Below are 13,833 nucleotides of genomic sequence, written 5' to 3' on the forward strand. Positions count from 1 at the left end.
TAATCCTCCTTGGAGGTGAATCCCGTCCTCCATCCTTCTCAGGAAACACTTCTTCACTGTCTGAGCAGAGAGGCCATGGGAGAGGCACCAGGGAAGGAGAGGACTCTATTACTGGAGGTTTTCAAGAAAAGGTTGACCAGCCACTGGATGGGGATGATCTAGGCTCAGCAAGTGATCTGCTGTGGAGGTGTCCCAGGCTTCTGGGCTTTGCACATTGCCACACAAGGTTGAAAGGGAATCCCTCTGTCACCCCCTTTCTGCTACATGTGTCAGATGTGGGGGTTTTCTTAAGCTTTCCTTAGAGGCACTTGGAGTTGGCAGCAGCTCAGGCTGAGGATTTTGACAGCTGTGCCAGTACTCCTGCTGGGACGTCAAGCTAGGGGGTCTTGCCCCTCTGCGCGGGGTCAAACCAATGCGAAATTTTGTGTCAGGAAGGAATTTTATTCCATGGTCAGATTGATACAGGTTGGGGGGGGTCTCAAACATATTAACAACCCTTGCAGCAGCAGTACATTAGCTGCCACAGTCCCTCTGCTTTCCCTGTGGCAAGTTTGGATGTTGTGTCATGCCAGGGCTGACAGTAGTTGTACTAAGAGGTTAGTCAGTAGATTTGTATAGGATGGTTTGAACAGGGCTGACTTGGGCAGGGGTTGGGCTAGATGCGACCTCTGGAGCTCCCTTCCAGCCCCACTTCTCTATGTTTTCTATGATCTCCCTTCTCCTGACCACCCTCCTCAAAGTTGAGGGCTTCTCTGGGGATCTTAATTTTGTTCCTGCCCTAAGAGTCTGAGAGTCCTGTGATAGTACACAAATCTACCATGAATATGTCCGGTTGCAATGAGATGCCAGCCTAGCATTAAAGACGTATTTAAAGGAGGAGGTGTGGCATCTCAGCAGTATTATCTATGTCAGCCCCACACATCTGTTTTCCCTTTGTTTTATCCTGTTTATCAGGGCCCTTGTTCCCTCCAACCGTTTCACTGGCACTAGCTAATTGTTTTAGTTTTGTTGCCCTCTTCCTGTCAAGTCTTAACGGTTGTTGTTGTTAAACTGTTTTGTAATAACCAAAAACTTAGTCCTGAGCTGCTTATGAATTCATGGGGCTGGGCATAGAGATCTGTGGGGTATCTCTGTTGGCTTAACTCCCATCATCTGGAATTTCTCTGAGGCCTCAATCCAACTTCTTGTTCACCACACCTGTCTTCAGCTTGTCCAACTACTCTCTAGTCATTGATCTCACGATGTGCCTTTCTCCGGCTTCCTAGGGATATCTTTGAGGAGCTGCTAGAAGCAGAGAAGAACGTGCAGCCGCTGAGCACGGAAGCGGGAAGGTCTGTGCGCCAGCCCCTGTGAAGAGCAGGGTACCTCGTTCCTCCTGACTGTGGGGAATTCTGAACTTGTGCCAGATGTGGAGGAGAACAAACTGCTCAGGGAGAGACGGAGCGTGAGAAACACAGGACTCTCGACTTGCCGAACCATGGGCTTGAGCTGCGCTCGTCAGCCTTGGTGTCCCTGAGAGCACCTCCTTTTGGGGGGCAACGGGGAAGATTTTTATTGTTCTGGGAATAGCTTTGTCAGCGTGGAGCCTTAAAGAGTGACATTGAGCCACCAGACTACAGCTGCTCATGAATTGATCTCACAGTAGTGCAGAGAGACCAGACCTTCCAGGCCCATTCGCCTAGGACGTGCGAGTGGGGAGGAGAGTTGCATATCACTTGGCATTCTATTCTTTTTTCTTTTTCTTTTCCAAGAGCAACTGAAGCAATAGATTCTGTAACCCGGCCTGTATCGTGTTAGTAACGTTCACTGGAAACCCCCCCCGACACCAAGTATCCTATGGCCAGTCTGCCCTGCTAGCTGGGGTGTCCACACCATGCCAGTTGAATGTGTCCTGACGTCGGCAGGATGGTAGACACTCTGGCGTTTCTTTGCAGTGCTGGGAAACAAAGTGCCAGTGCTGTGGCACGTGTTTAAGACTCAGCTGCGTTCCATCACCTTGCCAGAGTTCCTCGTCCCCCCTGGTTTAACGCTATTATACGCACGTTTGGTTTTGTTTTGAACTTTTTATTCTCTGACTGCCTCTTTCCATAGCATTGTTGCTTGGTGCAGCTCACAGAGAAAGCATCTGTCTCCATGTGCATGTTTCTCTCTGGCTTCAAACCACGTAGGGTTGCCTTGTTTTGACTTCAACAGCCGCAGCTGATGGGATGGGGTGGAAGGTAAGCTTTGACCTGTTGGCAGGTTCAGAAGTGAACCCTGGCCACGTCTCGTCGCACGCCAGAAACTGTCATTCTGGCCCAGCCCCTTCAGAGTCTGCACATGGAAAGCTTTGTCTTTTTGTATCATCTCAAACTGAACGAGTGAAGAAAACCGGTCGGCAAGATTACCCTTGGATCGCTCCGTTAGACTGAGAGCCAAGGTTTCAAACTGACCTTCTAGACCCCCAGAACTCCCCAGGGAGAGATGTGCTTTCAGGGTAGCTATAAATTTATTGGGCTTTTGAGGAGTCTGGAGCATTCAACTGCTATAAACCAGCTCCATTGAGAAGCTTTGGGAACTTCAAGGTTAAGAAGAGATTTCAGGGCACATGTGTTTTACCTCTTCTATTTTCCTAGTTGACTTCAGTAACACGAAGCTCGTTTTATATCTGGTTTCAGTAAAACATCCCACAATTTGGTTCTTATTAGCACCTTCAAACCATCTTTTATTTAACTTGGGCAGATGTTTCCTTCAGCTGCTGGGTTTTTTGTTTGTTTGCTGTTTGGGTTTTTTTTGGGTTTTTTTCCTCCCAAATGAATTGTTATTAGCAGCTGGAGGAGCTGATTGAGTTTTGCCCCTAATTCTGCCTCTTTGCAATTGGATTAATTGGTTACAGATGTTGAAGGGGTTTTATTTTTCCCCCCTTTCTTTGCTATCAAGGATGTTCTGTTTTAAAACTACCATGAGGAGTTTCTCAGGAATAAAATACCTAGAGCTAAGCAGATGCGTCTCTGATGGCAGTGGGCATCAGATAGGGATGATCCGGGTCCACAGAGCTTCTGGGTGGAAGACTAACTGCAACCAAAGAAGCAGAAGGTCTTGCCAGGTGCTGGTCTTGCATTAAGCGGACGTAGATGCGGACCTGCTACATGCATGGCAAAGCTTTGCCGTTAAGATGATGCAGCTCCGGCCGCCCACAGCATGGTGTTATAAACCGTTCAAATTTTCCTTGTTCAAGTGAAGGTGCATAGAACTGGGGAGAGAACAGTTCCCAGAGGACTTTGTTGCAGAGGCCCAGAGCAAAAGGTGGGGAGCATGGTGTTAGAGCAGTCACTGTTCTCCACCGTGACTCGCCCCTTCCTCTGGTTTTCCCCCCAGTCTTATAAGAGCAGCTAGCGCCGATGCTAAAAGTGTCAGATCCACTAATGAACTGAGCAGGGAACTTAGTTCCCTCGGGTCTAAGCCTGCAGCCCCCCAGATCCATCCATGTGTAAATGCCCTTGGGGAGCCTGGTGCCAGCCAAACGCCCCTCTGATGTGTGCATCTCAGGCTTGGTGCAAAGGGGCAGCTTGTGGCCGGGTTTCCCTGTTGGAGCAAAGACTACATTCTCACCTGTGTTGTTAGCAGCCGGTGAATGAGCTCCTGTGGGCCAGTGACCTTGCCCCCTGGAGCTTGTTAGTCCGATCCATGTCCAGGTGTCCCCAGCATCCTTCACTGTGCACCTCCCATGCTGCCTATCTCATTACAATAACTTGACGCTGCTCAGCTTTAGCCACTCCGTGTGGCCTTTACAGTCAGTCTGGTTTGTAGCTAAAAATGCTACAGGACAGCTCTGATCCTCTGGGCCTCATGCCTGTAGTAGAAGCTCTTGCCAAGCCAGCTGGGAAGCAGGAGGCTTTTGGGGGGTAAAACAGCGATGCCAGTAGGGCTCGTGGGTGTGCCTAGCTAGCGAGGGTGCAGTGCAGGGTACATTACCCATCGCTCAGAGCGTCCTCGCTCAGACCCGTATTCACCCCAGAGCCTGTTTGGTTTGGTCCAGCAACAGTCCAGTCTGGAAGGACAGCGCATGGGGCTCTTGCCTCTCTTCCCCTCAACTTTTGTCAGCTTTCCGTTGATCTTGGTTTCGCCTCTTCCTTATGTTTGCTTTGTGCAATAGCTGTGCTCGTATTGGGGGTGGGGAAAGCAGAATTGCTGCTGGGCCCATCAGAGAGGTGTGTACAGGGCAAGACTGGCCAGAGAGATGCAGTCTGTGCTGGAAGGATGCGTCTTCTCTAGCTGGGCTTTCATCCCATCCTCCTTTCGCATGAGGGGTTTAACAGGGCCGCTACAGCCAACGGGAGAAACGGTGAGTTAGCCTGCATTACCTTCGTATGGACATTGAGGGCCCATGGCAAGGCTGGGGGCACTGGGCAGGACCAGGGGAGCAACAGGGCTCATCACTTCCTTTTCTAAACCGATCTAATTGGGGCTAGTAACCAATCACCAAAGACAGGATCCAGTGGGGGCCTTACCAGAGAACCTGCCTGCCACCTGGCTTGGTAACTCTCAGGGTTGCAGGCACATGTCCTGCCATGTGTGCGTGTCAAGGGGAGGCCACATGACCACCATTGGGGCCCTTCCCTTCTTCCCGGGGAACAGCACTTCTCTGCGTTTTAGCAGATCTGTTCCACTTGGATCTTTAGAGGTTTGCCGTCCCCTCCACGTTTTTAAATTTATGTGTAGATAAGCTTTTCTTTTGTGGAATTAAAACCTTTATCAACCCTCCCATGCTCCCACATCTCCATTTCCCCTGCCCCATGCAAGTGGCGGGGGTGGGCTGGCAGGAACGGGCCCCCAACGCATCTGTGCTCAGTGCACTCTTGTTCCTTAGTCTGGGACCTGGAGGAAGCAGCTGGTATGGTCAGTCTGTTACCCAGGAATGAACTTACTTCGTCGTTTAGCGAGCTTCAGTGCAATCCCATGGGTGCCAGCTGTGGTAGAGTGACAGTCCGTGCCAGCCCCCCCCAACCCCCCGGCACCCACGGGCTGCTGTTTTATTGGTGCCGAAATCCTGATGGCTGCAGCCTAGTGCAGCTTACCCAAAGAGCTGGGGACTCTCCATCCTTGGAGGTGTTCAGCCAAGGCTTTGCCTGGGATCCACTTGGGGCTGGTCCTACTTTGAGCAGGGAGTTGGACTGTGATCACCTGTGGTCCTTTCCCACCCTCATGCTCTGATTTTATTGCAGTACCTGTTCTTGTTGCCCGGTTATGACAGTGGGCGGCTAAGGGAGTTCATTAAGGCTCCACTCCTTGATACACCCCCCTCCCCCCCGATGTTTCAGCGTTAGGATGGAAAAGCTAGTCCCTTCCTCGTGGGCTCTACGTTGGCCATAGCCAAGAGCTGAGGGAGTCATGGTGGACACATCACCAAATGCATCAGCTCTGTGCTCAGCAGCCAGCAAAAAAGCAAAGAGCCGGTGCAGAATGATGGGAATTGTGAACACAAAATAAAAGCATCACAGTGTCCTGTAAACCCTTGGGGTGTCAGCTTGGGGATTGCCAGCTGCTGTTTACTGACACGTGGTGCAACTGGGGAAAGAGAAACCATCCGCACCAGCTGCCGTGGTACCTCCTTCCTTCCCTCTGGGCTCGTTTGGTGCTCATGGGGCATGGTACCTGTTCCCACTTGGGCACCAGGAGACAGCTCAGCCTCTTGCAGCTGCTGGCAGGGCTTGGGCTACAAGCTGCTCTGGGCAGGGACACGCCTCTTGTATGTGCTGGTCAAGCCCCCCCCCCGCTATCAGACAATGGGGTCAGGGGCAGTGAGGAAGCACCAGCTGCACTTCAACTCCCCCCACCCCTTATTCCTCCCCCAGCCTGGCACCTTCAACCCTGCAAATATTTGTACAGGGCTTTTATCAGGCCTCTGCTGATAACAGCAAGTACAGCTGCCATACAGGGCCCCGACCTTTGGCACGGGCAGCTGGGAATCTGCGGCACCTTGCCAGGCCTGGGCCTATCCCGTGCCACGCCTTGCTGCAGCACTGAGATTGCTTCTAGGGTGCTCAGCATAGTTTTGCAGATGTGGTGGGACCAGCATGGACATGCACACATGTCCACATGGACACACTTGGACGTGCATGGATCCGTACACAGAAACGTGCCCATGCATGGACACCTACACAAATACATTTATATGTGTGGACACAGACATGCAGAGATGAGCATGTATGGATGCACACAGATGTGGACATGCATAGGTGTGGACATGCATGGACACACACTTGACCACTCAGGGGCACACGTATGACGGGAGCACCCACACAAGCAAACGTGGACACTGCAGGTCCTGCAGCCCCTTGGGAACAGAGCTGGGGTGAGGATTCACACTCCCACCTTCCCTGTGCTTTGAGCAAGTCCCCCTGGGACAGAGGCCATAGCAGCCCCACCGCAGACGTCCTACCCAGCCCAGACCTCCCCCTTCTCCCCTCCCACCTCTGCCCAAGCCAGGATCCTCCACCAGCCCTGGGTCCTATGCAAATGCAGTCTGGGCAAGCCAAAACTTCTCCCCTGAAGTCTCACGGGTGTGGGACACGGCTGAGATTGCCAGGACTAGGGCGACCTCATGGAGATCACCAGGATGGGGGAGGAACATGGCTGAGATCATGGGGACTGGGGGCAGCAGCTGAGATCACCAGGAGCGAGGAGGCCAAGGCCCTGCTCTGTGCACTGGATTTATTGGGTAGCATCTGGGCGCGGTGGTGGCCGCCTCGAGGGCCACAGGGGGGCATGGGACAGAGCCCCCCATGCCAGTGTCCCCAAGCACTGGGGCTGGCACCGCCTCAGAAGAGCCCCTTCTCCTTCTTGAGCTTCTGCCTCTTCCAGAGCGGCAGCGCGGCGAAGGCACCCCAGGACATCCCGAACACGGCCTGGAAGTCCCGATCACTCAGGTGCTCCTGTGGGCACAGCAGAGTTAAGGGTGGGCGCTGCGTGAGCCGGGAGGCTGCAGAGCTCGTACCAGGGGATGGAGGGGAGAGGCGGGGTCCGATGCACATGCTGTGCATGTGTGTGCACACACCAAGCCCCCTCTCACCTCCTCTGCATGCACACCAAGCCCCTCACCCACTTCTATGCAGATGCATGTGTGTATATACACACCAAGCCCTTCTCACCACCAACCCACCCGTGTGTATCCACAGCAAGCTCACTCATTTTCCACACACGTATATATGTACACTGAGCCCATCTCATCACCACCTACACACACATACACACATGTATATGTGTGTACATGCACACTGAGCTCAACACTTTCCCCACACACAAACACATACACAGTCCCTCACCCCTTCTACACACACGTGCATACACCAAGTCACTCACCCTCTTCTACACACATATACCAAGCCCCTCTCACCTACACACACACACATGCATGCACGTGTACGTCATGAGCTCCTCTCTTCACCCTCCCTCCCCCACATACAACCTCTCACCTTTTACACACACGTGTACTCACACACCAAGCTCCTCTCACCACCTCCCCCAGCACACACAACCCCTCACCATCTTCTACAAACACACCCCTAAGTCTCTCTCACCTATGTGTGCACACAGCACATGCATACACCCACTGTGCCTCCCTCATCACCTACCACATATACCTGTGGACACATCCACCTCCTGCAGGCACACCAAGACCCTCTCCTCTCTTTCCTCACACACATACACACGTATGCGCCCCCATACACACATGTGCATGTTCCCCCTCTCCCTTCACCTCCTCAGTGCATTGTCCACACATGTGCATGCATCTCTCTCCCCTCCTCCTGCACACAGCGGGCCCCTCACCACCTCCTACGCATGTGTGCACACACGTGGGCATGGCCCCTGAGCGCCCCCTCACCTCCTTCCTGCTGGGGTCCACTCCCTGGGGCAGATCCTCTGTGGCCTTGTTCAGCAGCTCCTCCAGGGGGAAGGTCTGCAGGGTCCTCGAGCTCAGTGTGCTTGTGGTTGTGGTCGAGGTCGTAAAAACCTCCTGCTTTCCCGTGAGCCCCTGGGAGACAGTGAAGAGGCAGGGGGAGGGGAGGGTCACATGGGGCTGCAGCTTGGCTTCCCCAGACCACCCCCCAGCACGCTCAAGGGGCACGGCTGGTCCCATCCAGGCACGGGCAGATCTAGGACTCTAAAAAGCAGGGGGTGCAGCTAACATGGGGCATCATCACACACCCCGGCACCTATTTTTCTCCAGTGACAAAGAAACCAGTAGGCTGGGATCGTCAGAAGCAGCCATGCAGCTTGTGCAGGTTCATGAGACAAAGTCCTGCCTTCTTGAGCCAATTACAGCCATGTCCAATTGTCTTGCCAAATTAAAGCTGATGTGAGTTATTACATCCACAGGATCATAGGAAATGTGGGTTGGAAGGGACCTCGGGAGGTCATCGTATCCAACCCCTGAGCTCTTGCTTCTCCCTCCTGACCGACATAGGAGTTCCCTTGTCAGGACCAGCCAGCGGGGCAGCCAAAAGGCTCGCACAAGGAGAGAGGGTGGGTAGCACCTGGGGAGTGGACAGATTAGCAGGAATCGGGTCTATTAAGATGAGCTGCAAAGTTCATGGAGGCCCTTGGTGCTGCCTGAATAGAAGTGCCACTACCACTGCCAGGCAGTTGGTTAGAAAACTTTGAATGGAGCAGGAAGCAAAGCAGGCGGAAGGGGGAGTAACTGCACTACCTCACCCCCGCTGGATCTGCCCCTGCTGGGCCCAGCCAGGAGCATCTGGGCACCTGCTGGGGGCTGCACTGGTGCAGTTCCACCCCCCCTGCTCCCCCCGCCCCCCCCACTTGGACTACTGCTCCATCAAATAGCTAAAACCAGCTGCCTGGCGGAGATAGGCGTTTTTATTCAGGCAGCATGGAGGGAGTCGATGGACTTCACAGCTTATTATTGGCTCCCTGGTTCCTGCTCATCTCTTCACCCCACAGACATTAACACCCCTCTCTCCTCATTAACGGCTCCACTAATCAAGCTACCCTTTCTTGTGCTACCCCGCTGCCTGCTCGCAGCTCCCGGTCCCGCAGCTCCTCTTCAACAGCCCTGCAGACTGCTTTGAATCCCAGCTAGAAACCTGAACCCAGACACAGAAACCACTTCCCACAGTGCACCGAGGCCCTGCCCAGATGCTTCAGACAGCTACAGGGTGTTTCCTGAATCTGAAAAGAGACATTCGTCTGCTTCTAATGACTCCAGGACTAATGAGGGCACATCATTTGATCATTTTTTGCGAGTTGTGAGTTTAAGCACAAGGTACGATGCAGCCAATTTAGGCAGGGGCCCACAAAGTTTATTCTTTGGCCGTGGTTGCAGTGGTGATGGGTTTGCAAACTCCTCGATCAGCCCACGGTGCCGTAGTGCTGCTGTTGACCCACCCAAGGGCACCTGGGCACTTACCGCTGTGACAAGGCTAAAGTTTTTGTTGTCTTGAAGCTCAGCCCTCAGCTCCTCATACGACTTCTTGTCCTGTCAGGGAGAGAGATGGAGACCAGGGCTCAGGCGTGTCTGGTGAGCTCAGGGGCAGCTGAGGTCCAGGAGCTCATCCATCTCCTTTCAGCACAGCAGTGCCCTAAGGCTGGGCATGGGGGCAGGGAGCAACGTGCAGAGGAGCAGATTGGGTAGACAGCACAGGGCAGGGAGCAGAAAGCAGAGCAGAAGATTAAAGAGAAAGAACAGGGTGGGGAGCAGAAAGCAGAACAGCTGATAGTACAGGGGGCAAAAAGCAGAGCAGTGGATGGGGCAGGGGCAAGGAGCAGGGAGCCAAGCAGCACATTGAATAGAGACAGTGAGGCAGGGAACAGAAAGCAGAGCTGGGGATGTGGCAGGGAGCACAAGGCAGGGAGCAGAAAGCTGAGCAGCCAATAAGGGAGGGAGCAGAAAGCGGAGCAGAGGCTCAGGCAGAGCACGCAGGGCAGGGAGCAGAAAGCAGAGCAGCCGATGGGGCAGGGAGCCCATGGCAGGAAGCAGAGCCCAGAGCAGTGGATCAGATGGGGAAGGGGATCAGGGTGGCACTCGGGGAGGGGACAGGGCAGGTTTGTGGCACCCCTGCCCTCAAGGCTGCCCCCCGCCACTGGCTCCACCTGAGTCGGTGCCCCTGTGCACCCCCCAGGAGGTGCCCCTGCACCCACCCACGGGACCCGGCCCTTGCCTCCGGAGCTGCCAGGGAGTCTTAAATAGCCAGGGTGAATTGGGGTTTAAAATCCCCAACATCTGGGCTCTGAATCTCCAGTGTGCACTGCCAGGGCCGGGGGGTCCCTACGCGGCCCGTCACTTACCTGCCACTTGAGGGGGTCCCAGGCCAGGAACCAGCCGGTGAAGGTGGGGGGCTCATGGCCCTGCCTCACCACCACGATGGGGGTCTGGGGGTCGCGCCCGCTGGGGTGGGAGCTCAGGTACTCCTGGGCCATCACCGCCGCCGCCTCCTGCTCGCTCGCGTTCGACTCCTTCCCGATCCAGAAGAAAACCTGCGCCACAGACAGGCTCTCCAGACCTGCCCGGAGCCAGGGGGCTGGGCACAGGGCAGGATCAGGGCCTTTCTGGACATGGGACCCCACAGCTCAGGCTGCTGGCTCAGCTAGGGCCATGGGGATGCAGGGAGGGCCTGGGTCTCAATCCTGCCCTGGCCAGCCTCTTGCTGCTCGGGGGACCTCGTTAAGGGAGGCTTAATTAGCCCCTCCGCCCCACACCTGGTCCCAGGTGTCCAGCAGGAAGACGTCGTCCTCCTCCAGGTCATCCTGGTTGAAGTCCACAATCTCAGTGGCCACGAAGGTGCCCGTCTGGTTGGAGCACTCAAAGAGGCGGGGGGTGACGGACGGTCTCTCCTCCTGCAACCTGCCGGGACATGGGTTGGGGAGGGGGCGTGGGGACCCCCCCTCCTGCAGCTGCATTGCCCAGGGGACCCCGCTTTGATCCCTGCCCGCCTGGACGCAGCCACATTTCTATCAAGGCAGCACTGACTTAGTGGCTCAGTGTCATGTCCCGGTTCCTGCTAATCTTTCTCCACTCCCAGGCGTGAACGCTGCTCTCTCCTTGTTCAAGCTCTCCATGTTCCTCCGCCTTTCCTCCGCCAGCCTGGCTCAGGGACGTCTCTCCTGTACCCCCTGCCCCGCCGGGTCTAGCTAGAAGCCGGCACTCCGGTTCAGGCCCACGAACTCGGGGGTGGGCACGACCGACCGTGAAGCATTGCAGGTGACGTCAAGACGGCGCTGGGATCCTGAGACTATGGATATGTCTGGCATGGTCGGGACGGGCCTGATCCTGCCTCAGGTGCGCAGCTGACCCCAGAACTCCCTGCCGGCCCCATGGCTCTGGGTCTCTACGATAAATCAGGGCAAACAAGGCACGGCCCCCCACCTGCGCCCTCCATCCACTCATGTCCCTACTACTCCAGGCCTCTGCCCCTGCATCCCGGCCCCCCACCCGGCTGGACCAAGCCTGGAGGGGTGGCCGCGACACCGTAACCCTAACAAATCCTCCCAGCGGCCGCTCCCTGCGGGGCGTCTCCAGGCTGCACGGCGGGCGGCTCCGGCAGGGTCCCGGGGACCGCGGGGACGGAGCGCGGGGGTACCTCTTGCTGCTGGCATAGGGGGCTTTCCCGCCCAGCGCGGCCCAGAAGGCGGGGGGCTCCTGCCCTTCGGCCACCACCAGCTTCTCCGTCTTGGTGATGAGGTCAGTCACCATCTTGCCCATCTCCCGCTCGTCCCCGCTGCAACCCTGCCGGAGACGGTGTGCGCGGTGGCTGCAGGCACCGTGGAGGCGCCGGTTGCCCAAAGACCCCTCGCCCCCCCAGGCCTCTCCGGCCTGGCCGTACCTACCTTGCCGTACCAGAGGTAGCAGCAGGCCGGGGTCTTGAGCACGAAGACGTCGTTGGAGTTGAGGGCGGCGGCACGGGCGGGCACCTCGATGGCTTTCGTGCTGGTCTCGCTGGCGCCGTGCACGTGGAACAGGCGCGTGGCTGGCGCCGTCTCCGTGGCTCCGGCCCGGGAGCTGCCGCCCTGTGGGGGTGGAGGGGTCAGAGGGGAGCTCCTGGTGCTGGGGCCAGGGCTTGGGCACTGTGGGGTGGGGGGCACTGGGGCTGCGCCAGCTCCACGGTCCCAGCCTCCACGTCCACCAGCTGTCTGGGTGGCCTCAGCACCGCTCCGTGCCTCAGTTTCCACGTGGCTGGAGGGGGGCGCTGCCATGCTCAAGCCCAGCCCTGCTGAGCTCTGTGCCTCAGTTTCCCCATATTCCAGCACCGCCATGCTCAGGCATCCTTGGGGTTGCCACTCCCCGCCCCAGGGCACAGCCAAGGCATCTCGTTAGCCACGTGGGCCCAAGCCAGACCCCCCAGCAGCCCGCTGGGAGCTGGCCCGCTCCATACTCACGGCATACACGACCATCTTGCCCTTGAAGACAGCCAGCAGGTGCGGGGGCTCCTTGCCCATGGGCACACGCACTTGCACGGGCTCCCCCCCGTACTCCTGGTCCAGGATCACCGCCTGGTAGGCTGAGGCGGCCAGCTCATCCGGGCTGGCGTGGCGGCCCTGGGGGAAGGGGGTGTCTCAGAGCTGGGCCCCCTCCCACCCCCCACAGCACCAGCCTGGACTTGGGGTCCCGGGGACACAGAGTGTTGCACTCGGCGAGAGGGCCAGGGAAGGCTCCTGGTGCCCCCAAGCCGGCCAGGAACCGGGGGTCTCGGGGCAGCCACTCACCTGCCACATGTAGAGGATGTGATGGGGGCGGCCGCCCACCTTGTAGGTGTACAGCACCAGGTAGCAGTCGCCGCCGTAGAAGTGGCCCAGCCAGCGCCGCTCCACGGGCACCAGCTCCCGATCCTCCACTCGCCACACCTGGGGGTCCGGGCATGGGGGTGAGACCCCCGCACCCCAGCCGACCCCCCCGGCACTGGGCAAGGGCCCCACGGCACCTACCTGGACCTCGCCGGAGCCGTCGTCCACCATGCGGGTCCGCGCGGCCACTTGGGGCTGGGCGTGCAGTGTCGTGGCGTCGAACTTCACCTGCTCCACCTTGGCTGCGGGGCAGGGCGGGGGGCTGAGGCTGGGCTGGGGGGACCCCCCAGACCCGTCCCCCCATGCTGGCTGGACCACCGTGGGATGGGGTCTGGCAGGGGGACCCCAGGGGCTGCGGGTTGGGAGTGAGGGGTACCAGCAAGGGGTGCCCCCCGCTTATCACAGTGCCCTCTGAAAAGAGGAGACCCCCCCATGCCCCCTGCTTACCCACGGTGCCGCGGGCGTGGGTCTGGCCCAGGCCACGAGTCTGCTGCGGCTCCGTCCAGCCCTGGAAAAGCTGCTTGAAGACGGGCGACTCGGCCCCATCGTTCTGTATCTCCACGGATGTGGTCGCTGGGTAGCCCTTGGCCTTGAGGAAGCCCTGGGGGGGACACAGCCGGGCGTGGGGCAGGGGACCGGCCCCCTCATGTGCTGGGAGGGCACGAGGAGGGTCCTTGCTCCAGGCCCCCAGGGCTGCCCCCCATCTCACCAGGGCCCTGCTCACGGCCTGGTCCCGCTCCTGCCGGCTGGCGTTCTTCCCCTTCCACACGAAGATCCTGCTGCCGCCCTGGTCCAGGATGTAGCAGTCCTGAGGGGCAGAGACCCCAGCGCCATCAGAACCAGGCCCCGGGCAGGGAGAGGGTGGGGGGCTCTCGGGGGGGCACGTACGTCATGGCTCAGCATGTCTTGGGCCAGGGGCCGGACGGCGACTTCCTGCACCAGGAGGTTCCCTTCGGCGTCGGACACGCTTCGGGCGCGAGAGGGGCACACTCAGCACAGCCAGGGGGTGCCGGCCCTTTAAGAGGGGGCGGCCCGCCCCGTGCAGTGGGCCAGGGG

The 13,833-nt window shown here is 57.8% G+C and overlaps 2 protein-coding genes across 4 annotated transcripts in view; one reads left to right on the forward strand and one right to left on the reverse strand.

Moving 5' to 3' along the window:
* Positions 1 to 4,742, forward strand: part of USP37 (ubiquitin specific peptidase 37) — a 46,807-nt gene extending 42,065 nt beyond the window's left edge. For all 3 annotated transcript variants that reach the window (XM_019553885.1, XM_019553887.1, XM_019553886.1), the window contains one exon: positions 1,266 to 4,742. In XM_019553885.1, the coding sequence (XP_019409430.1) occupies positions 1,266 to 1,353 (88 nt within the window). In that variant the 3' untranslated portion in view covers positions 1,354 to 4,742. The remainder of the gene's footprint in view (positions 1 to 1,265) is intronic.
* Positions 4,743 to 6,681: 1,939 nt separating this feature from the next.
* Positions 6,682 to 13,746, reverse strand: VIL1 (villin 1; the record flags this gene model as incomplete). The annotated part of the gene is made up of 13 exons (XM_019553552.1): positions 6,682 to 6,914; positions 7,865 to 8,014; positions 9,407 to 9,475; positions 10,285 to 10,473; positions 10,696 to 10,840; positions 11,577 to 11,722; positions 11,824 to 12,003; positions 12,373 to 12,531; positions 12,700 to 12,837; positions 12,919 to 13,019; positions 13,225 to 13,378; positions 13,487 to 13,585; positions 13,666 to 13,746. Coding segments are annotated over 13 exons (1,725 nt in total), but the record flags the coding sequence as incomplete, so codon positions are not given.
* Between the last annotated feature and the right edge of the window lie 87 nt (positions 13,747 to 13,833).

The sequence above is a fragment of the Crocodylus porosus genome, unplaced genomic scaffold (assembly GCF_001723895.1).
Source record: "Crocodylus porosus isolate Cpor-Errol unplaced genomic scaffold, CroPor_comp1, whole genome shotgun sequence".
NCBI classification, from domain to species: Eukaryota; Metazoa; Chordata; order Crocodylia; family Crocodylidae; genus Crocodylus; species Crocodylus porosus.